Source organism: Anomalospiza imberbis, chromosome 3 (genome assembly GCF_031753505.1).
Source record: "Anomalospiza imberbis isolate Cuckoo-Finch-1a 21T00152 chromosome 3, ASM3175350v1, whole genome shotgun sequence".
NCBI classification, from domain to species: domain Eukaryota; kingdom Metazoa; phylum Chordata; class Aves; order Passeriformes; family Viduidae; genus Anomalospiza; species Anomalospiza imberbis.
The window spans coordinates 52,606,599-52,621,709 of NC_089683.1; the positions used below are offsets into that span (position 1 = coordinate 52,606,599).

Here is a 15,111-nt window from a genome sequence, read left to right on the forward strand (position 1 = left end):
TTTTCTGAAGAGAGTGAGCGGTGCTTATTTTAAATATTTTTTCTATTCAATAGCATTTTTATGCCAAAATTTTAAACAATAAAGGCTTCTTAGTGCCAGTTAATCTTATTTTGGTCTGCAATCTGGTATAATCTATGGGGGAAGGGGGGGAACCCACTTTTTATAATATACTAAAAATCAAGAGGGTTTTGCAGTAATATAGTAACAACATTTGCAATAATAATCAGAATGCCATTGAAGTCTCATCCTAGGCTTGGCTGGATAAGATATGATCAAGGCCAGCAGTATGAGCAGTTCCAAAAACATTGATTATTTTTCGAAAAGTTTTGATTTTGAGGTAATTAGAGCAATATTTGCTGCCAACCACTATTAGAGTAATTTCAGTTGCATAGCTGAAAACCATACTGCACTATTTACAAGGCTATTAAGCAAAACAACAACCCTGTGATTGTAGTAGTCTTTTGTTCTATGTTGTTATTGCAGTGGTGTTTGAAAAGAAAATCTTCAGCCATTTCAGTCAGCTGGTGGCAAGAGAAGGAGGAAGATGCTTCTCATTTGGGTTTGAAAGCGTACAGACTATTTGACAAACTTTTTTTCACCTGAATGATTGTGATGTATTTATTTATTTTTGTTTTTACAACTTTCTCTCAAAAGACCTAAGAATAAATAGTTCCCTGTCCAGGCAAGGATAAACACTTGATATTATTAAAGATAAACGTTTGGTATTACTTCATCGTAGATAAGGATGCTTGTAAAAATAAATAGAAAGTAAAACTATTACATGCTGTGTCTCTATTGCATATGAATCTGATTGAAAACTAGCTTAATTACATCAGCTTTGAGTTTAGATCTAAGAATTTCCAGAGTGCTTTTAATAGTTTTATGTTTGCACCATATACCAAACAGCATGATTCGGAATTTAATTTGTCAGAGGTGAGTGTAGGGTTAGCAGGAATTTGTTGTAATGGAAAGAGTAAGTGTAGCTTAACTCATTATCAAAGACACTGGTTGTTGCAAGCTAGTATTTTTTTCTGCTTATCCAAATGCCTGGTCTAAATTCTCCTCAGACATGAAAAGCTCTATCTGATTACATATATCTAAAGAACATAACACATGCACAAAGGATTGCATTTAATTATGTGTTTTTTCGTGTTTCCTTCTTTTGGCAGGTTTATTTGTATTTCCTATCTATTGCCTTTGTAAAAAGCAGAGGAAAAGGTCACGGACAGGTATGCCCTGGTGAGGACGGACATTACTCGCCTGAACTGAGCTGGTCCTGCAAGGGCTATCCGTGTTTTGTGCAACAGAGCAATACAGTGCTGGTTACAGCATCAAAGCCTCCGCCCTGGAAGAAGGATGGGGGCTCTCCTGCCATCTTCCCTCAGCTGAAAACACTACTGCAGACCAGAAAGCCTCTTTGCTCTGGTGCACTCTCAACAAGATGGGCCCCCTGGCTGCTGCTTTTTAAACTTTTTTGGTTGTGGTTTTTTTTTTAGCTATTACTTTGGGGTTTTTTTTTTTTTGAGTCTGAGTTTCTGAACCAGACAATCCAAGTCTGTATTGTAGCCACAACTCTACTACCGATTTGGCCTGTGAAGAAAGCGTTTAATTGCTAACATGTTGCTTGTTTAACTTCAGTGTCGGCCTTTAAGGTGGAAATGCTTAGAAGTGTTTGGACTCTTACTGTATACTGAGCATACTACTTTTGGTATTAAAAACTACTTCTGTAAATAACTTCCATCACACAGCATTCTGTTCAGCATAACGAAACCCCATCACATACCAGAGCATGACAGCTGGTTATCTTCTGAGTCCTCCTGCTAGTGGAGTGCACATTGCCACCGCCAAACTGCAGTGCCTCAGAGGGAAATACCCTTAGTACTGAAGCGCCGTGATACTTAAGAATATGGTGATTGGTTTCACTTCAGTAATTTATTTATGACAGTCTATTAATATTAATGGCAGAGGGTGTGACAAGTTTTCTTACAACAGGACTTCATTTTTAAATTCTCACAGTACAGAAAAAATTTGAAGGGTTTAGATAACAAGATGTGTCAGTGGCCTAATCTGTCCCAAGATATCCCAGAAATGTGTCTTCATTGAAAAGCAGCTGGAAACCTGCTTTTTTTTTTCCTGACTTGGAATATGGTAACACATGCTACACACTACCTGTGTGAGGATTGACTTGATGAAATTTTATAACATAAATAGCACATTTTGTTTGTTTGTTCCCTTGAGTAGGCTACTACTACATAAGTCTTGGAGTATCCACTGATGTCTTATGAGGAAAATTTGTGAATCCAGGGTAAGGGAAGCAATCATAAATTCTTAGGAGACCACTTCATTCTTTCTGCTTCCAGTGTTTCTCTTCCTGGCACGTGACAGTTCTGAAGAAAATAGCTATCTTTGCTCTTTTTTCCTTAAGTTGGACTGTTTGCTACCAAACGTCAGTACATCATGACAAAAGCAATGTAATTCAGCATAAGGAGTCAATTAGTGAGAATTTTTACACTTCTAATTTTAATCCAAATCTATCATACAAGTATAACTTAAAAGCGAGAATAAATTTGTTTAGACATAACACTGAAACAATAAAGGAGCTGAATAAAAAAAAATCTACTTCATACTGTAAAAATACAAGCTAATCTTAAAGAAAAGAAGATTGGATTTGTACTGTGAAGGTACTTCTTTTCAGTTTGTGTGTTTGAAGATACACATATATTTTTATTTATATGTTTGTGTATATATGGGAAAAGGGGAAGCAGGAAGATGGGAAAGGTCCTTAAGAGTCCACTGACTTCAAAATTTAGGCTTGCAAAAGACATATCATTTAAAAGGATATACTTTGTACCGCTTTCTTTGAAAATTGTTATTAAATCTGAATCCAGTTGTAATTTTTAAGCAAATAGTGTTCTGCCCCACCAACATAATACTGTTGCAAGATACTTTGACTTCAAAGCCTCAGTGGAAGAAGCTGATAACTTTTGTTTACCTGGAAACAGAAATATCAGTTTACCATAGTTGGCTATAGTATGCTTGTTTTCTGTCAGCTTCTGGTTTTGTTTTCTTGCGTTTTTTTTCTTCAAGCACACCATAGTAGTCCATAACTATTTAATAATTTCCATTTGAATTTAAGGGCATGTTTACCCTGTTATCCTAACAGTAGAAATAGTATGTTTCAAAGATTTTCAAATTAAGAAGGGAAGCAATGATGTCTAGAAATAAAATTCAAAAGCCTATTGTCAATGCAAATTCACCTCTTATTTAGACTTACTTTCTTCTGAGACACATCAGTTTTCTATTTGTGTTCTGTCTGAAGCTGGAAGCTGCCTTAAAATTGGTCTTGGTTTTGAGTGTTTTCTGAGGCTATACATATCAGTTGTCTTGGCTTACTCAGGGATTTTTATTCCTCTCTTTAAATGTCAAATAATGAAGATATTTTTGTATTAGTTAGAAAAACCTTCAGACCTCAGAGAGCAAGATATATATAGATATATTTGGGTTTGCAATGCAGTCTATAACTTGGTGTCAAACTGTTCCCCTTGAGAATATTTTAGTACTTGAGATTATCTTAACTACGCAGTGGATTAATTTCCTTTATTTTCCTGGTTCTGTATAAATGTGAGAGATATTCTTAAAGTCTTTGTAGCTGTTTTCACTCTGCCATGTTTGCCTTTTTCAGTTTTTAACTAGAGTTCAGTAAGATCTGAAACTAAGATACTAGAATAAAGAACATAAAAGGGAAGATAATAGATCTGCACTTCTATTCAGACAGTATGTCCTTGTGGAGGAGAAGAGGAACATACAACTCAGCTTCTACATTATCATTTCATCTAGGCCATTTTGATTTTATCAGAACAGATTAAATCAAAGGGAAATGGTTCTTCATTTTCTATACAGAGCAGAGACATCTTTGACCTTGTAAAGATGAGTGAGTCTGTGCTTTTTCTGTAGAGAAAAAAAAGGAATTACAATAATTTTTGCAATTAATAATTTTGTAATTGCAAGGAATTACAATGCTTTGTTCTGTAGAACAGGATAAATGTTCAAGAACCAGGCATAATACGGATATGGAAGTCTTCTTCCATCTGTATAAAAATACTTCCACTTGAAAAGTACATAAATACAATTATTATCAATATTATATAATATAACCTACTAAAGCATGAGAAGTAGCTCAGTACAAAGCTTCATTTAGTTAAACATTAGCTTTTAAGAAACTCGTCACAGCAAACCTTATCTGTATCAAAGCCATGTCATTTGTTTTAAAACATTAATTTATTCATTGGAAAGAAACTGAATGAACTTTAGAAGGAAATTATGTAAGTGTTTTGTGTTTTTTGTAACTACTCGAAAGAAACCATCAGGCTGTTCTACTCCATGTTTATTAGCAAAAAACTTCATCAGGCAGCTATATTTACCTGCTAAGGCAGATTCCACACTACTGTATGCTGATCATCATGGTCATTGTGTTCGCTTTCACGACAGTTGATATTTAAGATTATTTATCTGTGTGCAAGGATGTTGCTCATCAATGCCTGTGTTCAGACTAGGAAATGCTTAAATCCGTTCTACACTAGCCTTCTGTTACAAGCTCACTGGGGCTGGATATGCCTGTGTGCTCAGTCCTGTGTGCAGGCACGCAGTCAGAGATGGGGCTCTCCCCATGGTGCTGTGGCTGTGTGTTCCCCATCCTGCTCCTGCTGGGAGGGCTGGCTGGACACACCACCCCACAGGAGCTGTTCTCCCTTTCTCCACTATGCAGAATTCAGTTGTATTTCAGTAGTGGGGTCAAGTCCCAGGGCTATTTAGCCATATCAGCAGCAGGATCCTTTTCTGTCCTGTGGCATCTCAGAGCGTAGTTAGGTATATGTACAGAGTTTATCCAGGAGCTTATGACTAGAAAATAATTGTGCTTTTCCTTATGTTAGTCTATTAGCCAGTGAGACTAATAGTCTGAGTGGGAATACAAGCAAGAAGCAGAAAAACAGTTCCAAGTAGCTTTGTGCTGAGCTGACCCATCAGGCTTAGTTCTCTACAAAAGTCAGTGAGTCTTCAGTTCTCACCACCTCTATAATAAACAGCATATTCCTACCTGTTCAGTGTCACTAAAGTACAGTGCACTTTGAGTGATCTATTATCTTCCTTTGAGGCAGTGCAAATGTGTAAGGTAAGATTCTGTGTTTGGTTTTGATGCTCCTAATGCTGACTTCGTAACTCTTCCTGATGTGCTAGGGGTTTTTGTAATTTATGCCTATTTATTCATTATAAAAGTTTTACTTTATTAAAAATATTAATTTGCAGGGACTACTGCCAATTTTAACTAGAAAACATTTAGGATCACTGTCAGGTATTCTTTTTAGCCAAGAGGCTTTTTGCTCTTCCAAAGACTGTCACAGTTTGTGTGATGTTAAATGGCGTGTAGGTGGGGCAGTAATTCTACCAGAGGATACAAATTCACCAGTGATGGAATGGTTTCTTACGCACATTAGATTTGAGAAACTGTTTAATATTCAGTGGCCAAATAGATTGTCATGTAAATTCTTGGTTGGTTTGTTAGGTTTTGTTTTGGTTTTTTTGTTTTTGTTTTTTTTTTTTTTATTCAGTTGTGTTACTTTGTTTCTTGAGCAAACCTTACATCATAATTTTTGGTATGCTAATTGTATAGGTTCAAGTTGTGGATAAGAACCACAGATTGCTGTTACTGTTATAATCTATATTAGATCTCTGCTGATGGAAAGAATCCTACATGAGGAAACTATTAGATAATTTCTTGTTTTCTTTTAATTTTTAAGCCTTATACTTGCAGTGAGTCAGCTTCATTCCTGACATCAGTCACAGCCCCATTAAACCAGAGAAAACTATTTTTATGCCAGTGTGGAATTTGGTCACAAGTATTTTTATAAAAACATCTGGAAGCATGTTGATAGCCATGGAAAACCTGGTTCACTTCTTAAGAAGTGTGAACTACTATGGAGCCATTCCTCTCATTGCAGAATGATGCCAATGTGTTTAGTAAGCACAGGAGAGGGAAGGAGTTGGGAAGAATTTCCAAACAACATTCTCATTAGAGCAGATTGTCAGGAGAGGGGATATTAGCTTTTAATATAATAAAGAAACCTTAATGCTTTCAGTCACTAATAAAATTAGAAACAAAACCCAAAGACAGTGTTAAATAACATATCTTCAGATTCTGCTTTCTTCAGTGTAACAAATAGCAGCACACTGCAAGAAATGGAATTGCAGCTGTTCAGTTTTTTTAGGACTTAACACACAAACTTGAGGGTGCATAACATCTAAAAAGTTATGTTGCTGATCTATTTGGTAGTTTATCTTGCTACTGTTACATGAAAAACCAGCTGAGCCTTGATTCAATTGAAGTCTTTCAATGTGTTTTCACTGTTGTTACAGCTTGAGTACTTAACGCTCCAAAACATTTTTGTAATAAAACTAACAAATGCAGTTGCTTGCAGACTGAAGCTTCCTCGCTGATTCTTCCTTACCTTTCTGTGCATAAGAGTTCAGGAACCATATGTTCTCTCTGCAGTAAGGAATGGACTGCACATATTAGGCAGTTAATCACTGATGCTTCTCTTCTCTTGGCCTAGTAGTGAAATGCCATAAGGTAGGGAAATGAAAACTGATCTTAAGAGTGCATGCTCTGATTTCAAAGTTAAAAATGTGTAATAAGTTTTAATTACTCCATAGCAAAAAATAAATACATACATTCTGAAACATAATTCCAGCTGTTAATTTGTAAATCTATCTGTATAACACAATAGTCATAATAGTGATGCATTTATTAAAATATGCATATTGTGCAAAAGGAAACCTTTTTTGGTGCTTATTTGGCTTATCAAAACATGAGAAATTAATCTGAAGTGTTTGGATAGATTAAAGTCAGAAGAGAAGCTTATTGTGTAAAAATATTTGTTTAGCATTAATGTGAATTTTGCACATCTTAAACACAATTGCATGCCAACCCCGTTCAGTTTTCACCTTGTTGAAAATTTGTCAGACTGGAAACAGTATTTTTGAAATTTTTAACTTACTGTCACAGAGCTTGATGTTACTAACACAATGCCACATTTACCTCATTTTTAGAAGGAAATATATTTACAGAATTCGGAGAAGCTGTTCAGGTGTTTTAAACCCGTCCTGTAAAACTATGATGCAGTCAGAAAACATCTTCATGCCTTATGCAAGCTCTGGATGAGCAGATGGATTCAGTCTTTAGTCATGAACTATGTTTTTACATAAAAAATGCACTCTTAAGAGTTTTTCATGTCAATTTGCATCCTGCTGCTTTGTGTCCAGAAATTGCAAGGACAGGGGTAGATTTACATTTCACTGTTTACCATCTCATAATAAATTGTTTACCATATTTCCATTCTTACACACTTTGTTTCTATGCGCTCCTTCTCATTCTAAATTCCATAATTTGAAACTGACTTGTGAAAAAGGCTGATGATCAAATTTGACCTGTAAAATGTGATCTCATAAGAAGTTGGTTCATTAATGCTTTGCTGAGATATAAGCAAAATATTAATTTTGTTATATTTACATTACTTAAGAGCAAGATGCTGAAATCTATTTTTCTTCAGGGCTTTTAATTTTGAATTTTTAAAAACTTACTTAAACAGCACAGTCATCTTTGTTACATAACTAACCATCTGAGTACAAAATAACATTTTCGGGTATTTGTTAATTCTTGTCACTATGGTAGAGATGAGAATAGTGTTGAAAAAAAGAAAAAATTATCTCTGAGGAGTACAAGCTGAATTTAATTCCATGACAGTTCAATGAGATGTCTTCCCTTGCCCCCATCTCTTGTGTATGTTAGGGTGAAGGGTTCCCTTTAAAATAGGTTTAATTTGAATGGCAAGGGGTAAGGGTAGTGAGATAATAGATCGTATTCTTTTTAGTGTACAGGCTTCTGGCACAACTAGGGTGCTGGCCAGACACTGTGGATTCATTAAGAAAGCAATTTCTAGTTCTGCATTTAGGCAGCATACAAGCTAGATACATCAGTAATTGGAACTTTTTGTAGTATATTTATGGGATGACTAAGAACTTATAAAAACTGGAAGAAGGCAATGCCCATGAAATCAACACTTGAATTCCAGTATTTAGTGTTTTGTATAATGAGGGATTTTAAATATGTAAGTGCCTTATTGTGTGAAACAAATGAAAGGTGTTCATACCCCTCAACAGAGCAATGTGGGAATTCCTGTTCCGTGGACTCCTACAGTTACATTAAGCCAAAGTAATGAGTATTGGTTTGTTGAGAAAGTTGACGAATGTTATATTAGGGAAGAAGTTAGCCTATCATAAAAGTAATCTGGCATGCTTATTTTAATTCTGATTATCTCATTTCTGTGTTTTTTTTAAATTGCTCTTTGCCCCCATCCCTCCCCCTGACTTCCATCTTCCTTTAGACTTCTGCAGAAATGCATCATAAGTTGTTAGAATAAGTCTGGCTCCTCCAACACAAGAAGCCATGAGTTTTCAGCCACTGAAAGAAATGCAGCCTGTTGGAGAGGAGGATTAAGCACAGCCTGTTGTGGCTGTACCTGCCAGCTTGGGGGCTCACTCATGCCTTGTTAACACTAATTGTTGGAGGTGGAAGCACCAAGGAATATGGCACATGGAGGTCCACTGCAACTAGGCTGGGACTTAAAACAGGTTGAGAGCATTTCACTGTTATCCAACTGGAACTAACGTATCCTGTTAATACAAGTTGGTAACTCCTCTTGGTTGGGTATCTCGGTGGACAAAACCATCAATCAAGATGGTGGCGCAGCTCTGGGATCTCTGCCCAGCCCTTCACTGCAGGGTGGGAAGTGTGATCTGAAAAAGTATTACTCATTTTGCCATCTTCTGATAGCTTCAAAATGGGTGTTGTGGGGTTTATTTCTTGTTACTTGGTTTTCCAGAAGACAGTGGAATTTCACCCTTTAGGTTCTAAACTTACTAAAGGATCTGTTTGTTCTTACTAATATTGATGCCACTGTTGTGCATCTGTTATTGAAGTCAGGAATAAGCTAATTTCTAAAACTGTCTTGAATTTCATGAGCTCATGATAGCAATTATCTGTCAAAAAATGAAGTGTAAAAGGTAATTATCAGAAGGAAATTGAGTTAATGGCAGGGTAAGAAGAAAAATTATGCTTAGAAGGTCTTATTTTTTGTAGATTCATGATCACAAGATGGTTTTAATATGTTCAATTTCCTCCACTGAGCATTTGTAAAGGAAAGCAGGAGAAATTGGTATCCCTTTGAACCTTTTATTTTCCTGAAACTCTTGAGTTTTTCAGAACTGTACGAGGGGCTTTTTTTCCACCCTAGAGTTACTAATTGGTAATATAGCTGTCACATACTATGAACACTAACTGTAACTATTTAGTCAGGATTCAGCTTGCATATCTAAAGGTTTTGGTGATAAGGAATTTGATTTAGAGCCATAAAATTTAGAGCCACTGCAATAAAATTATAAGTGACTTATTACATATCTTAATGACTCTATTTCAGCATTATCTGAAAATTTAAAAATCTGATCCTTCTATAATCCATTACATGGAAGATGCCATGTGTCAAAATACTCCTTCAACCTTAAGAGTTAGGTTTTTTTTACTAGTTATTTCCTTAAATGAATTATTTTTCTCTTCTCTCCTAGAACCAGCATTCACACAACCAAAATGCTGATAAGATTTCCCCATTGTCTTTGTCTTGAATTTAGCTAAAACTATATTTTCTGTTGCCTAGTATTGCAACAATGGTCTTTATGCTGTAATAATTTGATAAAATATTCAGTAGTCTTGGGCAATATTTTACAAATAATTCATCTTCAAGTTGGTATTTTAAATGTATACCAATAATCACTGTTGAGTGTGCTACCTATGTGGCTGCTTTAGTTCATGTCAATGTTTTGTAAGGATTATTTCTTGCTGCCCTCTTCAGAGTGCCTTTAGGAGGTCTAGAAAGATGGTTCATTGAAGTCTTCTGTTGAATCTACCATAGTAATGTCTGATCTTTAAACTTGTCCTGATGAATGTATAACTAAAATCTTGTTCTTTAAAAAGCTGTAGTAGACACAGGTTGTATATGCACATGTACATGCATGGATACAAGGGAAGGTATTCTGCCAATGTTTGTCCTGCTGGACAGGACCTTTCGAAAGTAAGTGAATTTTTTAACAGTTTTATTTTCAAAATGTTACCTCACTAGTATTCAGTAGTAGATATGTCTCTGTATTGCTTCACTTTGCTAAATACAATCACAGTTGGCAGTTTAATTTTTAAAAGACTCTGCGATGAATCTGGTGTTCGTATGAGATTGAATTTCGTAAGACAAAACTTACGGTACTTTGTTTCCTTTAAAGGCATTCCTTTCACTTACGCTGACATCCAAGCCCCTGTTAGCAACAGACTGAAAAAGTGCTTCCCCATGATGAAATGGAAGAATGTAAAGTAGTATTCAAATGCACTCCACCCATCTTAGAATCAATATTCAGAAATGGGGGTGGGGGGCAGTGGATTTGATTAATTGTGGGGAGACCTACATTGTAGAGTTCGTTCACTTGCACACAAGGGGTTTTACAATGTCATCTAGTAATGTCTACCTAATAAAGTTTTGAAAAAGAAAAATTAAATTGCCTGAATGTTTAACTCTTTCTTTAAGCAATTCTATGCGTGAAGGATAGTTGATGATCTCCAAGGAGTCTTGCTTAAATTTGTAATACTTATTATGATATTTATATAATCTTTAAAAATAATCACACTAAATAATTTAAACTTCAGAATCTTCGTATTCTCAAATCCTTTACATTGTATTAGAGTCACTTCACTCTTTAGGTGCTGTAACACTGAAAATGAAAGCAGAGGTAAAAAGCCAGTTTACTGTGGTGAATTTTTTAATATGAAATGCTCCGTGTTGTGTGGTGTCATCTCTGGCTACTGCTTTCAGTTTTAAAAGCATCCTAATACAGAATTTTACCTTCTCATGAAATGTTAAAATGTTAGCTTAAAATAATCAAACACAAAATGAGGAGAAGATTGCTGGAATCCAATTTTTCCATTCCCTTTTTATGACTACTTCATAAAGCTTTATCACTTTCAAAGGGTTTCAGAGAAAGCAGTCTGTAGCTGTAAACTTGAAAATAGGTAACTCATTAATTGAAAGAGTTGCCTCTTTTCTCTGGAAAGGAGCTGTGTTCAGTTTCCTTAGTAGATGAGCTGTCAGTATTGATGGAATGTGTTTTCTAATGTGTTGGGGATTTTTGCACATTCATGAGCAGGCATATAAGGTATTACCATTGCCTACACTTTGTTTCTCTAGGAAATAAAGCTGAAAACCAATTCCCTGCCGAGAAATACTCAGCAAAAATCTTGAGGCTTTGTCCCTCTGGTGGAGAAAAAACCTTTCAGCCCTCTCCCGAGGCCCCTTCAAAACAGTCAAGATTTGCAACAAAATGTCAAGGACATCATAGCAGAGGTTCCTTATCTGCAGGATTTCTAGCGTGCAGTGTGCAGCAATGGAAGGATAGTCCGTAGGCCAAAGAAATCGATAGCCCTAGAGCTGAAACTGAAGTTAAACTAAACTTCTCAAATGCAATCTCAAACTGTTTGACAAAAGACAGAAGGCAGACTTTGATTATAAGTATGGTATTTCCCCAAGTAAATAGGACTAATGTGCTCCGCAGAGATTACAGATACAGAATTGCAATCTCTAGATGCTCCCCTTCAGCTGATTGACATGTCCTTTTGAGGGTTTTCATAATTTACTTAGTAGTTTGGCTTGAGCAGTGAAATGAATCACTGTGGGGTATGTGAAATAGTGAATTAGAATTAGCAACCATGTAAACCTGTTATGCTTATAAAAGGTCAGTACAGCTTTTATGAAGGAGTCCTGTCTTATCAACCACAAAGTTTATTGACAGGTCAGCAAGTTCTGTAATTCCTAGCAATAGTCTCAAATTGCCCTAGACATGGGCTAGGAAGGAGGATCTCACATGGACGAGGTGGGTATAGTATGATTGAAACATACAAATTGATTGTAGTAAGTAGCTTTTGCCATGAAGGGAGGATTTTGCTTGAATTCTGCAGAGATTTTTGTTTGGCTTTGCTCTTGAATATATTGGCAAATTATGTAAGAAAAAGGTAAGCAATGGGGTAATAAACAATCTTGGGTTACCTGGGATTGTAGAGATAAGAGTTAGTTACAGTAATCAAATAAATGGGGTTTGGACAACAGCAAAATAGAAGTAGGTAGGTTCTTTGCATGGAATTATATGACTGATGGATATTGGTTATTGTGCTTGTACCAAAGGTCTCTAAGTGATACAGGAAAGACAAAATAGTCATCAGATGGGATCTGTAACAAAAAAGGAGGGTGAATCTTAATGAAACAATGAAAGACTGGTGAAGTCTTGTGCCAAAGGATATTGTAAATGCTGAGAGCTGACATGAAAACTGGAGCAACTACAGGAGAGAAAGTGGTGGCAAGTCACTAAATGTATAGAATACCCAGTTTAACTCAGCAAGTCTTATGAGTAAAAAATCTTTGAAAGCCTGAACTGTAGTAGATGGTAGTATTTGTTTGCAGTATTTTGCATTTGCCCCCAGATACCTGGTTTTATTTACTGTCTGAGAGACTATTGGGCTTCCTGAAGCATTGCTCTGTCCCAGTATTTTTAGGTCATTTTCCTTTAATTGGAATTCCCTAGGTAGGGATAATGTTGTAGTGGATCCCAGCAGTGATCCAATGAGAATGGGAGGGATATGGCCTCTTCCATCCTACTTCACCATAGAAAACACTCTACCATGGATGAGATGCTGATGGGCTGATAGGGGTTTGCAAAGTAGTGAAGTGGTGCAAATGTGTCCCCTTGGCACCTTTGTGTACTGTTCTCACCATCAGCTAATTATTTCCACCTATTCTGCAATGTTCTTGCCTCAACCTAATTCCCACCTAGCTTGTCCTCTTACTCTCTCTGGGATGTTTTCACGATCATCTCATCCTTTCCCAGGCTGTTTTCCTCTTCCTTAATAGTTCCCTTACTGGAATACTGAAATAATAAGCTAAGATCTGCTTTTAAGAGTGTTGTATGCATCCAGATCTGTGTTCTATGCTGACCCAGACTTAGACTCCTTGACCAGTTTGGACATAAATGAATAACACTACTTCTCTAGAAATATTTTTTTCTAAATGGCATGCCATTTTAGGCGTCCCTTACCCACTTTTGTCTGCCTTCTATTTCATTAATCCCATTTTATTTAGTGAATTATGTTTTCTCTTTTGTTCTCTTTTATACTAAATAACTGTTGGACAGTCTCTCAAAACTCCAAGCAGGTAAGAGAAAAAGTGCAGCAAATCAAAATAAAATTACAATGGCAGAAAAGCAGCACTCTGTGATTAAATGGGACTCTGTAGAGATTCCCCTGCCTGATAATTGTACACTCCACATTTTTAATTTTTTTTTTTTTTTTTTTTTTTTTTTTTTTTTTTTTTTTTTTTTTTTTTAGCATGTGCATGACACATCTAAAATGTTACCTGTGAACCTGTTTTGGGTGTTTGGGTTTGGTTTGTTTTTGTTTTTGTTGGGGTTTTTTGGGGGGATGAGGGGACCATGGGGCTGGGGTGTTTTTTTGTTTGGTTTTTGTGAAGGAATCTGTAAGCATCTACTGGCTGATGGGGTATCGCCCTTCCCTGAGGCTGAAGCCTGAGGCTGAAGCCAGCTGAGAGAGGGTTTTGATGGTGATGCACAGCTTCCCAAGTCACACAGAGTCTGATGGATAAAGCATCCACCCAATGGTGCCGGGCCTGGCACCTTTTGCTGCCTTCATTCCCTGGGGCAGGAGCATGGCCAGTTCATGTCCCTGACTGTTCAGCCCTTTCTTGCCTAAGAACTGCCTTGTAGATTCTCTTCTTTTAACTCATACCTTGTCGAATAACAGTAATGGCAGGCTCCAGTCATTGGTACATCAGCCCAGAACACGGAGCAGAAAATAGTGTCTGGGAGGAGTGGTGGGAAGGACACATGTCTGCAGGGACAGTATGGTGTGGCACCTGTCTCCCTCTGCCCCAGCCTGCTCCAGGCATCTCTCCACAGCTCTCCCTGCTTCTTGCTTTTAACTTTCTTATTTTCAAACTATGTCTATTTTTACCTTTATTTTGATCATATGTTTATTGTTTATTAAAAAATACTTTCAAAGACATGGCTTCATTTTAATTTCATTTGACTTTTATGAGATGATGGACAAGTGAGAGCTAATAATAAAAGGCTTAGTGGCAAACCTTTGCCAAATCAAACAAACTTTAATTCAACAGAGCTTTCCAGTAACGCCTTCAGTGTTTCAGACCTTCTGTGTCTGTTTTTGCTTTTTTCTCAAATTCCTTTACAACAAGCACTCTATGTCACCACTCCCTTTTTGATGCTATTTTTAACAAACAGATTTCTTAGATTTCAGGCAACATTAAGCCTCCATTTAGCTATCATTTATTTATGTATTGTAATCTTGAGTTAGCTCCTTTATGGCTTTGAACCTTAGAGATGATTGTAGCGATGTTATCTCTCCCGTAGCAGTAAAAGGAGACAAGATAGACAAAGGCTGACTTTTCCTCTCCCACAAAGGAGCATTCAGGGACTAAACGTGGCTGTCAGAATTGTACTTCACAAAAATCAACCTTTGTGGGGACCCCTTGTCAGGCTGATGGTGGATAAGTGGAGCAGCTGTCTCTGCTGCTGCTCCACTGGTGGAGATGGTGGATCCAGATGGTGGATAAGTGGAGCAGCTGTCTCTGTTCATTCACCTGACAGCCTGTCAGATGAATTCTCCTCAGAAAAAAAGGGGCTGAATGGGAACTGTGGTTGTTGCTTTGGTGGCAGCCTGTCCTGAGCTGCCATTTTCTCCAGCTGTTTGGGTAAGTGTGGGGTGTGTGCATGGGAACTTCAGCAGGTCCCAGGGCGCTGGATTTGATGTGTAGGGTGCTGGCCCTCCTGAGCCACTGGTCCAGCCAAGTCATAACAGAGCCCTGCACATCCCAGTCTTGCTACTGGAAGACATGACAGGACCCAGTCCTGTCAATGTGCATAAAGGTAACCTGTTACTAA

At 37.0% G+C, this 15,111-nt stretch overlaps 1 protein-coding gene across 1 annotated transcript in view; it reads left to right on the plus strand.

Annotated features, from left to right (window-relative positions):
- Window positions 1–10,650, plus strand: part of RNF217 (ring finger protein 217) — a 66,244-nt gene extending 55,594 nt beyond the window's left edge. Inside the window, exon 6 of the mRNA XM_068184380.1 lies at window positions 1,170–10,650. Within this exon, the coding sequence (XP_068040481.1) occupies window positions 1,170–1,243 (74 nt within the window). The 3' untranslated portion in view covers window positions 1,244–10,650. The remainder of the gene's footprint in view (window positions 1–1,169) is intronic.
- Window positions 10,651–15,111: the final 4,461 nt, after the last annotated feature.